Consider the following 20,422-nt stretch of genomic DNA (forward strand, 5'->3'; position numbering starts at 1 on the left):
CTTTAGAAGCGAATGAAAGACTTCCGACGTCAGGTGGACGTCCCCTGATTCAGTTACTGGAGTTACATGCAATGTTTGTTGGTTTGTTAATGCTTGTCTATCAAGGTTGTTCTATATGAAAGTTTCCAAAAGAAGCAAGTCTCTTGAAGCATTATGTGGCCTTGGACAGAACATGTTAGACTCTAAATAACTGTTGATCTTGTAACCTTATGAAAAGAAACAGTTGTGCTCTCTAGAGATGCACAGACCCCTGATTCTGTCCTCATGGTCACCCTTAAGTAAAGAAGGACAAGTGCTTAATTATTCCTGTTTGCCTTGAAATTACAGGGCCCTGAAAGGGAAGAAGTGTCCCCTCATAAATCCATCTCTCCTTGCTGGAGCAGCTGTTTGACTACAAAGTGTCAATCTTGAGGTATGGCTCCCTGCTATTGGCCTCAGGTGCCAGGCTGGAGGCTTTTATAAGTTACACTGTGCTGCTACAAGATCAAATGCTTGACTATCCTCGAGTGGTCAAAACGTGTAAAATTATGAATGAAAAAGTCCAAACTATTTATGGCATTAATTGGCTGTAGATGTTAAATATCCCTGGTGCAATGTGAGACCAAACATACTCAAAAGGTAGTCGACCTTTGCATCAATTGAGAATGTTTTAATTTATAATGTGAAGACTAGGCAGCTTATTACAGACTAGCCCACTAACAACAGAAGGCACCTTCTCCATTTCAGTTCTGTAAAAGTTTGCTTCGAAATTCACTTTATATCAGAAATATAAAACGTTTAATGTTGGGTGAAAGAGTGGCAATTAGAGAAGGCCAATATTTATACAAAATATGGTTTCATTCCATATTGACTCAATTCGCTCTTCGAAAATCCAAATAGATCACTGGTGGTACTGGCTGTCGTGCAATTCTAGAAGAAGGAATTTCTTCAGAATAACGTCAGATGAGATACGAGTGGCTCCCCTATGTGATGAGTCGTTTAGGCTAGTTAGCTTCGGGCAGTCGCAGAGGCGTAAATTAGACTAATTCCACTAAATCTCGGTGGATGTGATGTCAAAGGCATGCAGTCACATCCCGCCCCCACCCCCGTCCCGGGAGCACGAACTCCGCTGCCACGAAGCATTTTTCTTCAAGCACAGCCAGCCGCGCAAGCAGAGAAGAGGAGCTGGCTCAAACGGTCAATTATCCGTAAAGTCTTTTCAGAGAATCGAGAACAGTAAGTACCGTAGCCTAACTACCAGTTGTAGCGACATTGTTACTCCATTTGCAGTAGCCTACAGAAATGATGTAAAAGTAACTAATTTGTAACAGACTAGTTATTCATAATGAATCTGAGTGATTGGTTTCTACCTAAACCCATTAGTTGTGCATTTGTGAACCAGCGTAGCCTACTCTGTTTAAAACAGTTGACATTTAAAGGGTCACAAGAAGCTCCAAAACTTGTGAAATGCAGTTTGTTTCAGCCTTCCATTATGGGTCGCCCCGTAAACCAAATTCAAGAGTGATATTAGCGGTGATATGGGCAATGCTGGTCACGAGCCACTTTTTACCAAGATCTTTTTAAACCACTGCTTTGAAGTAGTTGAGGCGTTAAGGGGAGAACAATTTTTGAGGAACACTCACTGAAAATGTTCATGCATGGATTCACTAAGAACCTATCCGAGGTAGGCAATTGGAAAGTTTGGCTGTATTCTGAGGCTGGACATAAAGAAAGCTTTGATGTGTGATCTCTCAAGATGCTTGAACTTTGACTTTGAAATGCATGTTGGCTATAGGCCTATGCTTAAAGTAAAGTTGCCATCTCTCTGTCTGTCTGTCTGTCTCTCTCTCTCTCTCTCTCTCTCTCTCTCTCTCTCTCTCTCACACACACACACAGAGGAGCCACTGTTCTCAAAGATGCATCGTGGCAGAGTCTTAATCAGTGAAAACTAATATAGAGAACTGAGTGTCCCGTTGTTGCAAAATGGCAGTTTTAATAAAAGCAATGCACATAGCTTGACCTAATCAGTATCGGTATCATCACATCTTGCTTTGCCTCCAGATAGTGTTACCTGATAGCAAAACTGGGGAAATAAGAAATTGTATCAAGATTTTTCAAGATTAAACACAGATGTTTGTGCAGACAAATTGAAACTGCTGCTGATTGTTACTTATTTATAATAAGCTCATCATCATCATCATCATCATCAAATCTTCTGTGAATCAGACATGAATAAAACATCTTCATGTCCCTCAGGTGATGGAGGTGCGTAGGATCTGCTGTATCGGGGCGGGTTACGTGGGCGGCCCTACCTGCAGTGTCATCGCTCAGATGTGTCCAGAGGTGGTGGTCACCGTTGTGGACGTGAACGAGGACCGCATCCGTGCCTGGAACTCCAGCTGCTTACCCATTTTTGAGGTATTGGTCATGTCTGTGCAACACCCTCCCTCAGTATACATGTCGGCATACTCACAGCTCTGAGCTCAATGCTTTCTATACCCTAAAGAGTATCTCTAAAGACATTGTAAGCATTACTTTGAGAAAGCCTGAAGATAGCTGGTTCTTTCAAGTCAATAGATGCTATTAAAAAACTGATAATCCCTAAGACTTCTCTTAGTCCTGTAATCAGCAACTCAACTGCATTAATCGATTACTCGAGATAATCGAGATTTCCAAAGACAGGGATGAACCTACAGCACCTGACCGTTATTTTGCATGTTTAACACACACTGAATGGATACTGCACTCCATATGTATATGAGGCTTTAATATAGCAGATGTTACACGGTTTTTATGCCTTTCAAGAGAACATGCACTTTAATTCCCAGTGTGATTATGCTGTTTTATAGTCATCAAAATGCTACTCACCTGCCTGGCTGGATAACAAAGTAGCAGTATGTCAAAACAGATGTCTTAGCAACAGAGACAAAAGAAATGAATGATCTGCTGGTTAGAATTTGTTGGTGGCCATCATCATGAAACATTGCAACAGTTTTGTAAGATCAGAACTCCATGTCTGAGTTTTCTCCCCTGGTCAACATGTGTCGTGTCCAGATGTGACACTTCATGTGTTGATCATTCCACAATGACCTCATCCTTTCATGTGTTCAACTTTAATTCTTGTCCAAACTCCTCCGTCCTCTCTCCATAGCCTGGTCTGCAGGAGGTGGTGGCGTCCTGTCGAGGAGTCAATCTCTTCTTCTCAACGGACATCGACTCTGCCATCAAAGAGGCTGACCTCGTGTTCATATCAGTAAGTGTCATCACTAGTGTTTTTCCCAGTTGAAGTGTATACAGTGAGTACCTTGTAAAACCTCCAACATGAGTGTTAGCGATTATCTCTTTTTTTGTGGTTTACTTTAATTATATGTTCCTTATAGATTGCAATCCAGGAGGCTTGACCCACAATTGCCTCCTAAACTGTGTGGGTAGCTGCAGCTTTGGCTGCATAATGCTCTATAGCCTGTCTGTGTAATGCTTCTCACTGATGTGAGATTGTCCAGCTCCTCTGAGATACATGTAGCAGGAACCTTTCTTTAGTTATCAGTGCAGCAATGTAGCTGTTAAAGTGAATGTAATACCATTGTTCAAGTGAATGTCACTATATTGTAATTTTAATATATATCAATTATGGCTTTCTAATATTGCAGACCAGCTCTTAAGTAAACATTACAGACAGCTGACTCTAGTCAAATAACCCAAGGAAAGAATAATCTCCACGTTTGTGTCTTGCAGGTGAACACTCCGACAAAGACCTTTGGTATTGGTAAGGGCCGCGCTGCCGACCTGAAGTACATTGAGGCGTGTGCACGTCGCATTGCAGAGTTGTCCAGCGGCTGTAAAATAGTGGTGGAGAAAAGCACCGTGCCCGTCCGTGCTGCCGAGAGCATACGCCGCATCTTCAACGCCAACACCAAGAGTAACCTGAACCTACAGGTAGCTGAAGCTCATGAAAACAACATTCTGATTTAAGCCAGTACATACAAGATGCAGGATATCAATAGCAAACCCAAGCCTGCAAGATGACTAAATTCAATATCAACAGCCGTTGGCCATCTAAAGCAGGGGTGGCCAAATTACGGCCCGCGGGCCAAATGCAGTCTGCCGCCACTTTAATCCGGCACATTTACATCCAGTTGTGAAGACTGATGGTAATTTTGATAGCACAGATGAATAGAGACCCAGTCAGACCAATAGTATGAAAAATCAGGAACAGAGTTTTATTTACAATGATGTGCATCAAGGGAGAGACAGCATGACTTCCTCTAACTCTAGACAAGGAAATAGTTAGGGTTTAAGTATCCTTCCAGGCTGATGGGAGATGCCGTTGGTCATCCCATCTCACTTGGACTACACTGAATCAGACTCTGATTAGTGGCAACCTGGCAATCCGGAGCAGATAGCTATGCTCAGCCATCATACTTTTAGTGTCAAAGTGACCCACTACTGAGAAATGCAGAACATTACACCACATATTGGAATATTGGACATAATGCAGAATAATAAATAAAATTAGAAGAAATATGTGCGACTGCAATTAGGGAGGTTTGGCGAATCACTGCTCCTAGATTACATTACGCACGCCGCACGCTCTATTTCAGCGCTTGTTTGTTGCTAAAGGAGGAGGAGGACGCACAACTGAAACCGCCATGGAAGCACGAGCATAGATATACATAATAAAGGCTAGATGTCTTATGGCAGAGTTTCAAATGGCATCACCGGCGCATCTTGTCACAGACAAGCTATATGGTGGGCTCTGTGGTACCTGATGCATCTGCACGAACACAAATAGGCCTACTCTTATCTTTCAATGGTGCATACTTTTTAAATAATCATAACTTGCAAAATTTTCTACCGATTTTCAAACGGTTTGGTTTCTTACAAACGTTATTAACCTGACTTAACCTGACCTGATCTGAATGCTTGAACATGTTGAAGTTATAATTATTCATAAGTATGCAGTGTCATAACTACATCTCTGACGTTTATAACAAACCAAACCGTTTGAAAATCGGTAGAAAATGTAGCAAGTTATGATTATTTAAAAAGTTTGCACCATTGAAACACAATGCTATGAGTGAGCGAGCTGACTGTGACTAGATGGCCGCCAGGTGCGGACGTCGACCTCCATTGGCCAGCAGCGCGGACGAGACATCTAGCCTTTATTATATGAGCACGAGCACCTACTGGATACCCGTTATCGTAGACGACCACCCCGACGATAGTGGTGAACTCGGTGAACAGGGTAGTGGTGAAGATAATGTCATACACCCGTGGCCGTATTTGCAAGAAATGTTTCTGTACATCTGTGAAGCTGAACACTCCGCTACCTGCCTCAGTGGCCTGTGAAAGGCTATTTAGCATCGCAGGAATTGTCTTCAGTCCAAGAAGAGTAAGCCTGAATTCTGGCAACTTTGAAAACCAGCTTCTTTTAAAGATGAACAGACACCTTTTCAGTTTCAACTAAACTGTGTGTGAGATGGTGACCTGGGGAGTAAGCCCTAGAAATGCTCATACCACATGACCAAAATGTTCTCCCTACCAGCAGTAGCTCCATTTCTGGTTTTGCTCTAGGTGCTGTCCAACCCAGAGTTCCTGGCCGAGGGAACAGCCATCGCAGACCTGAAGAACCCGGACCGTGTGCTGATTGGAGGAGACGAGACTCCAGAGGGGCAGAGTGCCGTCCAGGCCCTCAGAAGGATCTATGAGCACTGGGTGCCCAAGAACAAAATCATCACTACTAACACCTGGTCATCCGAGCTCTCCAAACTGGTACGGTTGCCATGGAACCTTTTTCCTTGAGGGGTGTTCATTTGACTTGCAGTGTCCCAGTTGTTTACTTATATTGTATGCATCCCTTTAAACACGTAATCGAGGTATTGGGTGAACAATTTTATGGAAGTTTAATAACAGAACATTGTTGTGTATCTGTAGTACATACTCATAGCAATGAATCAGTATATCCGAGAACCAAGAAACCCCATGGCTTTGTTGTAGGCTTAACCTTCTTCAGTTGCTCACCCACCCAGCGGACAGATCATTTCCTCTCCTCTCCTCTTCTCCCCTTCTGTCACTTCCTCTCCTCTCTTATGTTCTCCTTTTCACTTCTCTCCCCTCTTCTTCTCTTCTCTTTTCTCTTCACCTTTCCTCTCCTCCTCCTCTCCTCTCCCTTCCTTCCCTCTCCTCTCTCTAAGGCAGCTAATGCATTCCTGGCGCAACGCATCAGCAGCATTAACTCCATCAGCGCTCTTTGTGAAGTCACGGGGGCAGACGTAGAAGAGGTGGCCCACGCCATCGGCACTGACCAGAGGATCGGCAGCCGCTTCCTCAAGGCCAGCGTGGGTGAGTAGTGAGGGCGGATGGCGGCTGGTGACCGCAAATCCCAGTGATGCAACTTCATGATGCACTCATGCACTCATCCCCCCATCATCAACAGGGTGGGGTTGGCAGGGGCTATTGGGCAGGGTGGTGTCCATGACATGGATGTGGTTTGGACTCGTAGGTCTAAAGTAAACTCATTCGTTTATTTTATGAAGATAAAGTAAATCCCGTAGGCAGTAGTAGTCTACTTAACAACTGTGTTAAGTGAGGAATATAAGGGGTCGATGTTAACTATGATTATTACTTCAGGGTTCCTATGGGTCACGGAATTTTTGGAATATCATGTAATTTTGTCTATTCCAGACATGGAAAGTCAGGGAATTTTATCATATTTGGGGCAAAGTCATGGAATATCAGGGAATTTTGTTGTAGCAGTTTAAACTTTACTTGCCAAAATACATTAATATAAATATTTCCACACAGAATTGGTGTTTATCTGTTTATTAGCTTCACTGCTTGCTTGAGTGGCTGTAGTTAGCCTAACTTTGTTTATTCATCTTTCACTCTAAAAAAAGTAAAAGGTTCTTGAACACTACAGGGCTGCTCTGAAATCTTTGGTCAGTATATTGTACCATTCATTATAGGTCATAGAAATTCTTTTTTTTTTACTGTCAAGGAAAGTCAGGGAAAGGTCATGGAATTTTACATTTGACTTGGAGTGAGACCCCTGCTACTTGAGCTTTTCAGCATAGGGAAAATAAGAAGTTACAGCTTACACTGGAGAACCCATACATTGGTCAAATGGCAACTTTTTGAATTGTATACAGTATGTATGTGGCATCGCAACACCAGAGTGTTTACTGAACTGAAGTATTGGAACAGAACAGAGCAGAACAGTATGTTCATTGCTTCTATGAGACAAAGTAGGATTCTATTTGCCCAAAGGGTGTGTACAGTTTCACAGTCACATTTTCACATCTGTCTTCAGTTAGTCGGTGACTGTATACCGTCAGAAACAAAAACATGTGAACTCGTGTCCAGTCAGTACACAGAGTGTAATTGTTGGTGGTTTGTAGCACAATGGTCAGCGATGAGAACATACACAAATGTTTGTTATGGTAGTGTTTCAAGAGCCAATTTGAAGAATATTAGAAACAGGTGGGAACAACCGTGTGGGAATTCAGTGTTAAAATAAATTAAACTGAACAAAAACTCAGGTCTTTTTGTTTCGTAACTGCCTTGTACTCAATGTTCTATAGCAGTCCAGTGCCATGGTCTGCCTTGTATACTGTTTTTGTGTATGGATTAATTGGATTTACTGGATATTACTTGAGAAGAATGGAAGTAATTCTGTATGCAATATGTGTATAAGTCCTTGTTCCTGTTTCTAGGATTTGGTGGGAGCTGCTTTCAAAAAGATGTACTCAATCTGGTATATTTGTGTGAAGCTCTTAACCTACCAGAGGTGGCAAGATACTGGCAGCAGGTGGGTAGCGCCTCTCATTCTCTTAGCCTTTTATTCAATTAACTAAACTATTTGACCAAATAGACTCTTTAAACTTTACATGTGTGCCATTTGCTACTCCTGTCATACTGATATGTATATCCATCTGGTGCTGTTATATTAATGGTTATTTTCAAAAGTAGTATTGCATAGCCATTGTTGTATTGTAACTAAACTATTACATACAGCGTGACAGAGTTTTATGGTACTCCTTGATACATACCACAGCCTAAGTTCAAAGTCTTATCCTACCCTTTGTTTTATGTAGGTCTGTGTATTAAATGTCAGTGTTATTAATTATTTCTCAGTACAGTAAACAGTTCCTGTTCTGCAATGTCTCACAATGCCATAACAGTAACCAAAGTGACCTAACACACACTGGTGTTTTGTTGTGTTATTGTTCACTCTCCTAGGTGATTGAGATTAATGACTACCAGCGCAAACGCTTCTCCTCGCGCATCATCAGCTGCCTCTTCAACACGGTGACCGATAAAAAGATCGCTCTGCTAGGCTTTGCCTTCAAGAAGGACACCGGAGATACCAGGTGAGACTCGAGCTCCGTTCAGGTGTAAAAGAGACTAGCAACGAGAGCGCATGGAATGGTAATGTATTTCAGCAATTGCCGATGACATAACTACTGACGAGGAGAAACGTTGCGTATAATATTATTATTGCGTATAATATTATTATACGCAACGTATAATATTACTATATATACTTTTTAAAGTATATTTTGGCCTTTTTGCCTTTATTTTAGATAGGACAGTGGAGAGACTGACTGAAAGCGAGAGAGAGAGAGAGATTGGGTGGGATCTCTTGGGATTTTTCCTATGAGAAAATAACATGGGGTTTTTGAATTATCGCACCTGTTAAACTCTGTTAAAGTCTGAAATGCCGACGTTTGGCTCAACACACTTTTGTCCTCTGTCTTCCAGTGCCTACTGTGATCCTCGGTACGTTAAGACGGCAAACTTAGATTTTTTTCTACCCCAGAGCTAACTTGCAATGCAACTTGCCATAGGTAGTATATGGGCAAAGATGGCAGCTTTGCTTCTTTTTTGTAGGCGAACTTCAGAGGTCTAATAATAGGCATGTTAGGGCTATACAGTGCTAAGATTGTGTGACTGAAAATACAGATCCATCTTTCAACCGGATGTGTTGTCCACAAAGTCCTCCATTTTGTTATCTCTCTTGAATGTGTTCTAGAGAATCATCCAGCATCCATATCAGCCGATATCTTCTGGAGGAAGGAGCCTGTCTGTGTGTTTACGATCCCAAGGTCAAAGCAGAGCAGATCATCCAGGACCTGACGCAGATCACTGCCCCTTCCAGAGGTGCACACAAACATGATCATAAAAACATGATCACAGACATATACACAAACATAGTGATACAACTCTCAATAGGCACAGCAGCAGTAGTAGTTTTCTGCACTGAAGAGTGACACACACACACATTTTGTAATTTTAAAACGTTTGTTTCCATCGAACAGTGTCTCAGCTGGTCACGATTGCCACTAACCCTTACGAGGCCTGTGAGAATGCCCATGCCATTGTCATCTGCACCGAGTGGGACATGTTCAAGGTTTGAGACACACTCTGGCACTCACTACCATTGCACTGACAAAAAGGGACTTAGGTGCAGTATTGTGCTCATGAAAAGGGTCAATAACCTTTAGGGCAATTAATTGTGCATGTATTGGGATTAATGTGGCAGTGGTGAACATACTGCAAATTGTCCCAATTACTGTACACAGTTAGAGTTGGTGTCAAAATCTATACTTAAGGCGATGGTAATGAAAGTTGTAGATTTATGTCTGGTATCCACATGCCCTCGTATGCCCCGTATGAATTATATGGAGTAATTTCATTATTTACATACAGTATCATTTCATTATTAACAGTTCCAAATCATCAAACAGCTTTTATGAGTTATGCTCTACCACTTTTGCAACCCACAAGCTCTCATGAATCAACCAGTTTTAACTATTGTGTTTACACTGCTGCTTTTTCTCCATTTTGATTGATTTGGATGAAATAATGAATAACAAAACAACGCCGCATGTTACTTGAAAAATGTCAAGACATCTATTACTTTCATTCTCATGGCCTCCAAACTAGGCACAGGAAAACAGCTAAACGCTACCATACTGATATTGATACTAATATTGATTAGGATTGTTATTTTAACTTTATGGAGAGTTTGACCTGTACAGTGTTAAACACAATCTATTTATTTGATCCCTGATGTAAAATGTTATCAATGAGCCTACCTTAGAACACCAGAGGATTACAATATAATATATAGTATAATATATCTGTATTATTTTATATCCTGATATAAAGATTTTACTGAATGTCTGATATTTATGACAGCACACTATGCAGATTAGCCTATAGCCTAGGCCTACTATTTTTATTACAACTCTAGCTCTTTAATTCAGCTGTCTGGTTGAAGCCTGGAAATATTGTAGATAGCATGCAGTCCCGGTATCTCAAATCTTGTTCCTAACAGCAAATCAGCGAATACAGTTAAAGCAGCCTGTTGAATCTGTGTGAAACTGTATGCATTTGTGTGTAATGTATACAGAATGCATCTCAGCCAATCTTGAACTAAAGTTGCTTGTGCTTTCATGCAGGAGCTGGACTATGAGAGGATCTACAAGGCCATGCTGAAGCCAGCCTTTGTCTTTGATGGCAGAAGGATCTTAGATGGCCTACACGACCAGCTCCAGAACATCGGCTTTCAGGTAGTTTGACTCCTCACTAAAATGATCACATCGCTGAACAAAACAGTGACTTGCCCTTTAATTTTGAACATACCAGTACAGGCTCCAATGCAGGGACATGAGGCATTTTTATAACCTGTCCAAAGAGACAGGCATCTTTTCTTTTTTAGATTAGATTCAATTTTATTGTCATTGTACAAAGACAACAAAATGCAGTTAGTGTAACCAGGGGCCGTATTCACAAAGAATTTTAAGGCTAAAAGTAGCTCCTAACTGGCGAATTTAGGACCAACTCTTAAAAATAATGGGTAAGTCACTCCTAACTTTAGGACTCCTATTTTGTTTCACTAAAAGTAATTCACAAAGCATTTTAGACCTAAAAGTAGCACCTAAGTCTGGGACAGGTTAAAAGATGTCGAGAGGACTCCTAACTCACTAAGGTCGCACTCACGTCGCGATGTTTTGAAATCCTATGCGACAGGAGCTTCCAATCGCAAGGAAACAATTTTTAATTGTAGGCATAACTAACTGATGCAATAACGCCACCAACAACAACCAAAACTAGGCTACTCATTGTCAACATGTAAATTAAATGTAACGTTTCATTGTGAATCAAATTAAAATATTCTCCTCTTTGCAAACGGAGGCATAGGCATAGGCTATGGTGACAGATTAATTTAATAATGTTACAAAGATACTGCATCAATCCGTATGTTTCATTAGGCTACTAGGCTATTTGTTTTGCCCTACTCTTGATTCATTTAGGCTAGGCCTTTTTATTCAGTTATTCATCATCTTCCGTCCTTGTGTAGTGCACACATTCTCAGACCTGTCACCTGTCACTCATCATCGTAAGGGAGGTGTTTGGAATCATTCCCGCGTTACAATTATCAGCCAATCAAGGTGGTCACGGCATGAGTAATGACGTCATTCATAGCAACGAAGACTCTTAGAAGACTCTTAGTTTAGGAGTTGTCATTATTCCTTACTAAGAGTAGGCCCTAGGCCCTAGGCCCAAGGCTTTGTGAATATTTTTTAAGAGAAAACTCCTAGCTAAAATCTTTTAGTGCAATTTAGGAGTACTCCTAGTGGTAAGATAAAATGCTTTGTGAATACGGCCCCTGAATCCTTTTGTTATCGCACGTGTGTTTGTTTTCAGGTGGAGACGATTGGTAAAAGAGTTAGCCAGAGGATTCCCTACACCTCCACAGACTCGGGAGATCAGCCGCAACCGAAAAAGAACAAAGTATAAAGCGCTCCGCAGACAGCAGTCAACGCAACCGACTGGCAGAAAGATCATCCTGTTATATTGAATCATGATTGTAAAACTGTGAGCATCTCAGTGTTTCTGTATTATCTCTAGTATCTCTATCACTTGGAGGGACACGTTATTTAATAAGGGCAGGTCGATAAGAATTTTTTTTTAAATTACTTTTATACACTACAGGCTGCAATGGTAATTGTCCACATGTGTATTAACTTTTATCTACAATGCTGTGACACAAACCCTAACTGGTTTGGTAAATATACAAATATATAATACTTTATAAATAAAATAAAAAAAACTGTTATTTATAGATATTTTGTGTTTTGGTACATTTTGACTTTACCATGTACAATTTTATCTCAAACTTTTCTAATAAGAAATCTCATATAAATGTACCAGGATTGTCTTCTTGTATGTTTCATGAATGTGTTCTGTGTTAGAGAAGCTTGATCACGTCTCTCTGGACTTTACTCCAAACCTTAATTCAGTCAGCTAGAGGCCTACCTTTCACTCAAACACACCTTTCAAACACTACCTTTCAAGAACACAATAGAATTCATAAAGGTTCTATGAAAGGGGCAGAGTGAAAATACAAGTTTTCACAAGTAAAATAAACTTGCAGAGCAGTCTTGGGACAGTGAGGTTGAATGGGTGACAATGTAAATAGATATGCTCTGAAATATCCCAGACATCTTGAGGAATCCCTTATTATCAGACCCAAGGGAGGTTTCTAGGTGTTATGTTGCACTTCACATGTTAAAAAGAGGTGGTTTGGGGATTGTCCTTGCTTGTCCAAAATGTTACAGTATTGTGGTTGCCTTGGTGTTGCTTTCTCATAAATTTCACTGCAGTCATTGTGGTCTGGCTACACTTCGCTGGGTTTTCTCAGGGCTGTTATAGCCTTTGGGATGGGTGTAGTCCAGAGGAACACAAATGAATAGAAATTAAACTTTAGTGTGTTATTCAACCAGCCTTCACTGGGGAAGAGGGCAGCACTGTTGGGGCTATCAGACTAGGCCTACCGCTAAAACGCAACTAGCCCGTCCGAGCCGGTGAATGAAAACTGTTAACTCAACATTTTGTCAATTGGTTCCTTAATATTAACTCTTAATTGAAATGAAAATAATTTAAAACAGTTTGTTCTCAGTAGTTAATGTGTTGTCTTTCTCGTGTTTGATTTATGGACATTTAACTCTCAGGTAGCTCATGTGATTCATTTCTACATGACGGGAAAGTTTAGTTATGACTGCACAACACTTCTTCTAAATCCCATGATTCCTGATGTGGTCAAATTTGGTTCAGTTTGCCTACACATAGGAGTATTTGAGAAATTGACTACACAATGTAGGCTACACACATGTGGTGGCATGAATGACGCAGATGCACACGCGTCCATCAGACAGCCGCACATGTAGATTATATTTTCCTGGCTGTCCTGTTATTTGTAAGTTTGTTGTAAAACATCTAGTCTATTTCAGCAAGCCAATTAGAACAGACCTAATATATAATAATAAGAAGAAGAATCCAGGAGATTTCAAGATAGTGGATTCCATCCACTATAAAAGTACCAAACATTATGCCCATAGACTGTATGATTCTGCCCTGATGCAATGATCCGTGAATACCTACACACTGGGCTTGCCAACGACAAGATTACTAGACAATTGATCATACAAAGGTTTCTTGCTCCCCCACTCCCTTTACTCGTAGTTCGAACAGTAACAGACCAATGGGCTAACAGGCCGTTTTGGCTCCCCCCATCGGAAGTGGCGTATTAGGTATTTTTCTGGCGTGAAAATTTAAAATCCAAATTAACTCACTGGGTGATTCATAATAGGAAAGTAAGTGTGTAACTTTATAACTACAACTTGCATTATAATGACTTATGTTAGACCTATCTGATATGGTAAAAAGTTATTATGAATTGCTAGTAAGTTTGATCACGATATAAGTTAGATGGACGGGGCTATCTAACGTTAGATTTGCTAAGTGTGCTAGCAATGCTATCCAAATGATCTTGACAAAGTTTTTTTAACTTTTTTGTGGTGTGTTAGTCGGTTATTATTTTAACAAACAAACGGAAACCAACCCCTTTGTATGGTTTGTCCGTGTAATAACGTTAACTTATAAGTGTGGTTATCGCAAGTACAAAATCATGTTGACAGTAGCTTATCTTAAGTCCAACGTTAGCGAAAAATTGCATGTTAAGAAGTAAGGTTATGTAATTAGTTAGGGAGATGCGTGATATATTCACACTTCCGCAACATTGTATTTCCTTTAATCTTCCATTTAATTGGCATTGGCCTATGATGATTAATACGTGTTCATGAAAGTAGTTGACATTGTACTGGCCTGTTTAATAAAAAAAATGCAGCATAGATAGATGGACTGGGTAGAACATAGAATATGCAGACGACTATACTTCGTGTAGGCTACATCCACCCTTATAATTAAGCTACATAAAGCTCTCAATAAGTCTGAGGGAAAAAAGAGTCTGAAATTGTTTTTTGTTAGCATTCAATGTCTGGATCTTTACATTTTGTCACGAATCGTTTTAACACCTTCCATTGTTTGTCTTCCCTGTTTACTTCCTGCAAGAGGATGCTTACAAAACTTTGCTAACATGCTTACAAAAGGATGCGTTGAAAACAGACTGTTCTATATATACAGTCTATGGTTGAAACAAGTTAACACTTCCATAGCTGCTCGACAAATGTTTTCTTTTGATTTTGGTTTTAAATTGAATAGTCGGTCAATATAAGCAGACTGCAACAGATTATTAGATTAGGCTATGTAAAGCCAGTGGGTACAGTTTGGTGTCATCTAGCTGAGATGTGCACTACTCTCTTGTGAACAGATGGCATTTGTAATGTTTGTACGATTCTCCAACTTGCTAGTATCCCGTAAAGACCCATTGCTGTCCCTGCAGTTGCAGCAGTGGACTGTCGCACAGGTAGTTCAATTTACCCAATACAGAACCAGTGTCAGATGCTCTTGGTAAAACTAATAGAATATTTTTAATTATTATAGAATACAAGGCTTTGATTAAGCTTACATTTTTCTTCAACCAAACAAATGTGTGCATAGTAGTTTTTAGTTTGACAGTTTATTGCATTGGTGTTCTAGGCCGAGTGCTTCCCTTTGTAAACCTATGATAAGCTGTAGAGAGCGCAACTGACACTCCAGTGTTTTTCAAACTTTTTTGTGCCACGGCACACTTTTGACACTTAAAATGTCCCACGGCACACTAACATCCTGTGTGAAGAAAAAAATAAACATACCATAGCCTAAAACTTCAAATAATACACAGATATGGCCTTATTATGGCTTCTATGCAAGACCTGCTCAATAAAACAAGTGCCCTCTGTTTCATTTGTAGGTGATTATATCTAATTTAATTGTTGTTATGAACTGGATATGTGATGATTCTGTGAATACTGGATATGGGTCCCCCATTGTACAACGCCTGCATACCACACATAGTGCAATCATACAATCAATGAGAGCATGTGGTTATAAATTCTTTGATGCAACAGTTGCTTTTCTGGACCAGTGAGTGACATTTGGGTAATTTTCTGCGGCACGCCTGATGATCTCTCACGGCACACTAGTGTGCCCCGGCACAGTGGTTGAAAAACACTGTATTGCTCCATGCAAAGGAAAGAAAACTTGGCTACCTCAGCATGACAAAGGCGAAACTCAATCCATTTGTAGTCCAGTCATCCCATAGATCTTACTGTGTGTGTGTGTGTGTGTGTGTGTGTGTGTGTGTGTGTGTGTGGGTAAGGTGTCCATGGCGCAGTCACTGGTCCCCAGTTCGGCGGGTGTGGCCTTCCCCCATGACTGAGCTCACCAACTGCTTCACAGGACTCACTGCCTTCCAGACAGGGTACCTGTGGTTAACTGCTATTTTATTGACATGACATTGCCTGAAATTATTTACATTCATTTGGGCTTTGTTGAGTGTCCCTTGTTCATGTAAAGCAACCTTGGGTTTGTGAAAGGCGCTACACAAATGTAACATTACTATTTATGAGTATGTATTTGATTTATTGTGAGTGTGTGATGACTACTCTAAAAATGTATCTTGCCCTGAAATTGTTAGCAAGGCCAATTCGTACATTTTCAAAGCTGTTTGGTAAAAAAAGACCAAAACGTCTGTGGTGAGGTGTTTGATGCTTTTGTGTCTGTGCTCCGCAGTGACACGCCTCGCCGTTGTCTGGACTTGTCCAACATCAGTAATGGGAGCCTGGAGGAGGCTGCTGCAGTGACGTCTCCACAGGGTGGCCTACACTTAGGTGGGCATACCAGCTTTACCTGCTGCAGCCACATACACCTTTGTTCGGTTAAAGTTTCGAGCCATAACTGTGAGGTGTCATTGTGTGTTTGTTTTGTTTGGGATTTTGAAGTTTATTTTAATTTCTATTTTAGGTAACTTCAGTTCAGAGTAACTATCCCTTTACTAAAGGCCATTATTCACAATGTTTTAGCTTACCTAGCATCCCTAAACCATGAACTTCAGCATTATAATTATTGCAGAATATTAAGTGCTCTATTAAAATGGTTTGTCCTTGTTAATGCCAGAAGTAATTCACTTTAGCCTGTTTGTGTAAAACATTGCCAATTTTGCAGTCTAGACAATAATGATGCATGATGATGTTATTTTTTTAAGTGAATAATTTATCACTTGCAGAACCACCCTCCTGTTCGGTTGTGGTCCCAGAGTCACCCGTGCCCAGGTTTGTTTGTTCTATTTTTCTATTTGTTTCGTTTCGTTTGCTCTTATGAGGATAGTTTCTTGTCTAGGCCTCACTGCTCATGCTTTGGTTGAGATATGGCCTCTCTCTATCAGGACTATGTTCTTTGTATGTGTGCAAATACTGAGTGCACTGTCACAACAGCAAGTTAGAATAACAACAATATAGTTCTATGTAGTTAATTACCTACTTAGATTGCTAGTATTACAGGGAGGCTACACCAGATGAAGCACGTAACTGAAGCGCTCCGTTCACGTAGCGTAAACATAGTTTTAGAAGACTCTTTTTAAAAGTCTATTTTTTTGCAGCTATCGCTGGTGTAGCCAGTTCTACTGATTATAGTGAAAGCTAATTGTTGCTGCAGACGCAATGCGAATGGAACGCTTCAGTTATGCACCCGGTGTTGCCTTTCTGTTAGATGAAACTCAATTATGCTTATTTAAGCGCAACCACATTAGCACAGCAAGGGGTAGATATTAATGAAATACATTTTGCAGTTACAGTTAACTCACTTAGTTTTTTTCACCCCTAGGACCAGCCGCATGAAGAGACTGAGGACCTGCCTGGTAAAAGTCTGCCTTTTCTGCTCTCTGCTTGAAGCTCCCCCCCTCTGGATGAGAGGGAAGAGCCCAGCACTGCCCTGTAACCTGGCTACAGTTGTGACATTACTTGTCCTTATAATATTTCTCTAGAGAAATATACATATTTTTTGTAATCAGATTCAGGCAGTTAGCAGTAAACATTCATTCACCCAAACATACCCACAGACACAGAGACAGAGACAGACACAGAGACAGACAGTTAGTTAAGGTAATTAGGAAGTCATGAAGGAAATCTTGCTATTTATTTTGAAATGAGCTATTTGGTTGTCATTATGAGTTAATCAGATGCTTAGGACACACTTGTACATGTTGATTCCCCTGTCTCTCTCTTGACTGATAATGCCTGACTGTAATTAAATGCTTGTCTGTTCCCATCTGTGATCTCACAGCCCAGGTTACTGTGCAGCAGCCCCAAACCTCCGCCCGGTGGAAAACCTGCCATCAACAAAGAGAACGTGAGTACACACACAACCCCGAATCTCGCCTCTTGGCTGACGGATTGCTTTAGACCTGAAGCATACAACCGTCAAGCCGTAATTACCTGTGCCATCAACCACCACCGGGTGGCAGTATTGACTGGCACTTTTGATGTAATTCCTGCAGACAGGAGTCAGGACAGTTGGGCAGAATTGATCCAGGTGACTGGGCCATGCAAAGCCCCCAAGATTGAGTGTCAGGTTCATTTCTCAGATGGGTGGTTCCAGTCCTCTTTAAGCAATAAAATGCTTCGACAACAACCATATCATCAGGTAGAGACAGAATGAGGCACTGGAAGTTGCTTAAAGGACATATTAATAAAATGTAAAAAAAAAATGAATGCAGAGAGTTGAGACATAATTTAACTGCCATACAGACTCTCTTTCTGCAAGGCAAGGCTGTGTGAAGAAGCTGAAGTGTAATTAGCTTAAGTCATTAGTAAAGAGCAGAGAGCGTGCATAGATAACATCATTTTCCACTGTCTGGGCTCAGTCACTTTGCCAGCTGCTAGGTCTTTATGAGTATAGCACCCCATCTAATCGCTCAGCATAGCACCAGGAGCTATTTGAGGTAAGAATGTGAGACACATAAAATACTAGCAAACAGTACAGTCTACACACAGACACGCAAACACACACACACGGTTTATCACACACACACACACAGCTCTCCAAAGGGTTCTCTTGTGTCGCGTGAACAACTCTGTTATAGAGAACACCGTGATGGGTAGTTATTTCAAAATTTGCTTTAATATGCAAAAGTAATCTTAGTCAAGAGTTGTGTCCTCTCATGAGATCAGCACTTTCAATAAATAAATAAAAATAAATTAATCTTGATCATGATGGACCATTTTGTTAACAGTTGTCTCACGTATAGAGCAGCAGTCAGCAGATTGGGTATTGCTGTCACTCATAATGCATACTAGTGTAATGTTAATAAATGTACTTAATGTAACTCTGTATTTGCCTGTTTAGAGTGATCTCTAACTCTGTGCTCTGTTTGTCTTGTTCCTCTTGCCGTAGGTGAGTCCTGAGGAGTCGTGGGCAGGTAAAGGTAAAGGCAGGTGTCTGATGCCCTCCCTGGGTGCCCAGGCTGCTGGCGGAGAGGAAACCGAGGGCATGGTGAGCCCCATCCACCCCACGCCCCCCCTCTCTCCTCCCATGTCCCCCATGGACGCCTTCGAGGGACTGCATGAGGAGGTGACCTTTCACCTTTTAATCAAAACTTACTTACTGCCAGGGTTATCATCTAATTTCCATCAGCGTAGCTGAAATTATTATATTTTTTTTTTGCCAGGGTTATCAACTAAGTTCCATCATCAACACTGAAATTATTTTTGCCAGGGTTATCATTGAATCTCCTCCTACCTTCTGTGGTTTGTAGTATTTATTGTCATTTTGTAAAGTCATTTAATTTGTTAGGCACTCAATCCCACTTGCCTATATACTAAAGTCTGATACCCCCCCCCCCCCCCCCTTTCTTTTCCCTCTTTTCCCTCCCCTGCAGGGATCAGTAAATGTTGCCATTGTCATCCAGTATGCACAGCTTCTCTCTGATCCACTCATGAGCCAGGACATCAGCCTCTCCACGGTGTGTGTGTGTGTGTGTGTGTGTGTGTGTGTGTGTGTGTGTGTGTGATATTCTGATATGGTTTGTGTGCATACTTACACACAGTGAAAAGTCAGCATAAGTATCATCCTGCATGATGTCCAGGGACCGCTGTATGGTTTTGTTGTGTTTTCTAAAATGTTTAGCTTAGGGCTTTTATGTGTTTTTAGACACTTACTTTTTAATGCCTTAATATGGTATGAGCGGAGATAATTGTAGAGATGCTCCTTTTCTCCATGTGCTTGTTTCTGCCTGCAGGAGGCGTCCATGAGCCGGCGACCGGGGCGCCCGGTTGATCCGCTCGCCGTCCCATGCCCCGAGCGCCGCACGCGCCCCCTTCTGAAACGCCCCCGCACCTCGCGCTCGCGGCCAAGCCACCAATCAAACGCCACACCGTACCATCTCCGCCATCTCAGAGCATGAATCAGAGCCACAGCTCTGCAAACCAGCCAGCGCAGAGGGGGAGGGTAAGACTGGCAGGGGGGGGAGGGGTTGGGTATGGGGGGTGGGCATCTAATTATGCTTCAATCAATGGTTAAATCAATGTTTATGTTCCATTAATTATTACAATTAGTGATACCATGGCTAGCGATGATTAAATGCATTTTCAGTTTTAAATGTGAATTTAATTATATGGCTACTACGGCGCGTGTGAGCTGGCGGGTGAGTCGAAAAAGAGACGCATAAATGATGGCCCTGGCCTGCCACGCTCGTCTGATGAGAGGTGATTAATGCAGCCCCCATCAGCAAGATGGCACATTGATGGGCTGGCATTAATCTGGTGCCCACTGGCTCTCTCTCTCTCTCTGTGTGTGTGGTGTGTGTGTGTGTGTGTGTGTGTGTGTGTCATCCGCCCCCCACCACTCCCATGGCCTTTAAGTTCGTGAATCGTCCGAAGTGCAAGCAAGGGCACCCTCAAAAAAAAAAAAAAAAAAAAAAGCCCCAAACGAGCATTCTTTTTTTCTTTCCCCTCTTTTCCTACGCCCACATGCAAGTGGCTCACATTGCCATCCAGTAGTAAGTCAGCAACATTAATGCTAAAAAAAAAAAAAAAAAGCCTGTCTCCATTTCTATCTCTGGCACCAGGGGCACAGTTAAATCACCTGACTGATTGTGGTGGCATTCACACAGGCTGGCCGCGGATGGCCAATAAAGAATTACTGGTCCATGATGAGAACA

The 20,422-nt window shown here is 41.4% G+C and overlaps 1 protein-coding gene across 2 annotated transcripts; it reads left to right on the forward strand.

Moving 5' to 3' along the window:
* Window positions 1-232: 232 nt before the first annotated feature.
* Window positions 233-12,111, forward strand: LOC121723606 (UDP-glucose 6-dehydrogenase-like). 2 transcript variants are annotated; one of them, XM_042109449.1, is made up of 12 exons: window positions 233-412; window positions 2,236-2,397; window positions 3,131-3,232; window positions 3,715-3,915; window positions 5,554-5,751; window positions 6,174-6,321; window positions 7,692-7,786; window positions 8,218-8,348; window positions 9,011-9,138; window positions 9,297-9,388; window positions 10,443-10,553; window positions 11,692-12,111. In XM_042109449.1, exons 2-12 carry the CDS (start codon window positions 2,239-2,241, stop codon window positions 11,782-11,784), a joined length of 1,458 nt encoding a protein of 485 aa, XP_041965383.1. In that variant the 5' UTR covers window positions 233-412; window positions 2,236-2,238; the 3' UTR covers window positions 11,785-12,111. The 2 variants fall into 2 exon arrangements, with proteins under 2 accessions (XP_041965383.1, XP_041965382.1); XM_042109448.1 differs by lacking the exon at window positions 233-412 and adding an exon at window positions 1,057-1,215.
* The last annotated feature ends 8,311 nt before the right edge of the window (window positions 12,112-20,422 follow it).

This window comes from Alosa sapidissima, chromosome 11 (assembly GCF_018492685.1).
Source record: "Alosa sapidissima isolate fAloSap1 chromosome 11, fAloSap1.pri, whole genome shotgun sequence".
Taxonomy (NCBI): Eukaryota; Metazoa; Chordata; class Actinopteri; order Clupeiformes; family Clupeidae; genus Alosa; species Alosa sapidissima.

Coding starts and splice junctions, on each gene's coding strand:
- LOC121723606 (XM_042109449.1), top strand. CDS start 2,239: ATGGAGGTGCGTAGGATCTGCTGTATCGGGGCGGGTTACGTGGGCGGC. Junction 9,389..10,442: donor CCGAGTGGGACATGTTCAAG/GTTTGAGACACA, acceptor GCTTTCATGCAG/GAGCTGGACTATGAGAGGAT. Junction 10,554..11,691: donor TCCAGAACATCGGCTTTCAG/GTAGTTTGACTC, acceptor GTTTGTTTTCAG/GTGGAGACGATTGGTAAAAG.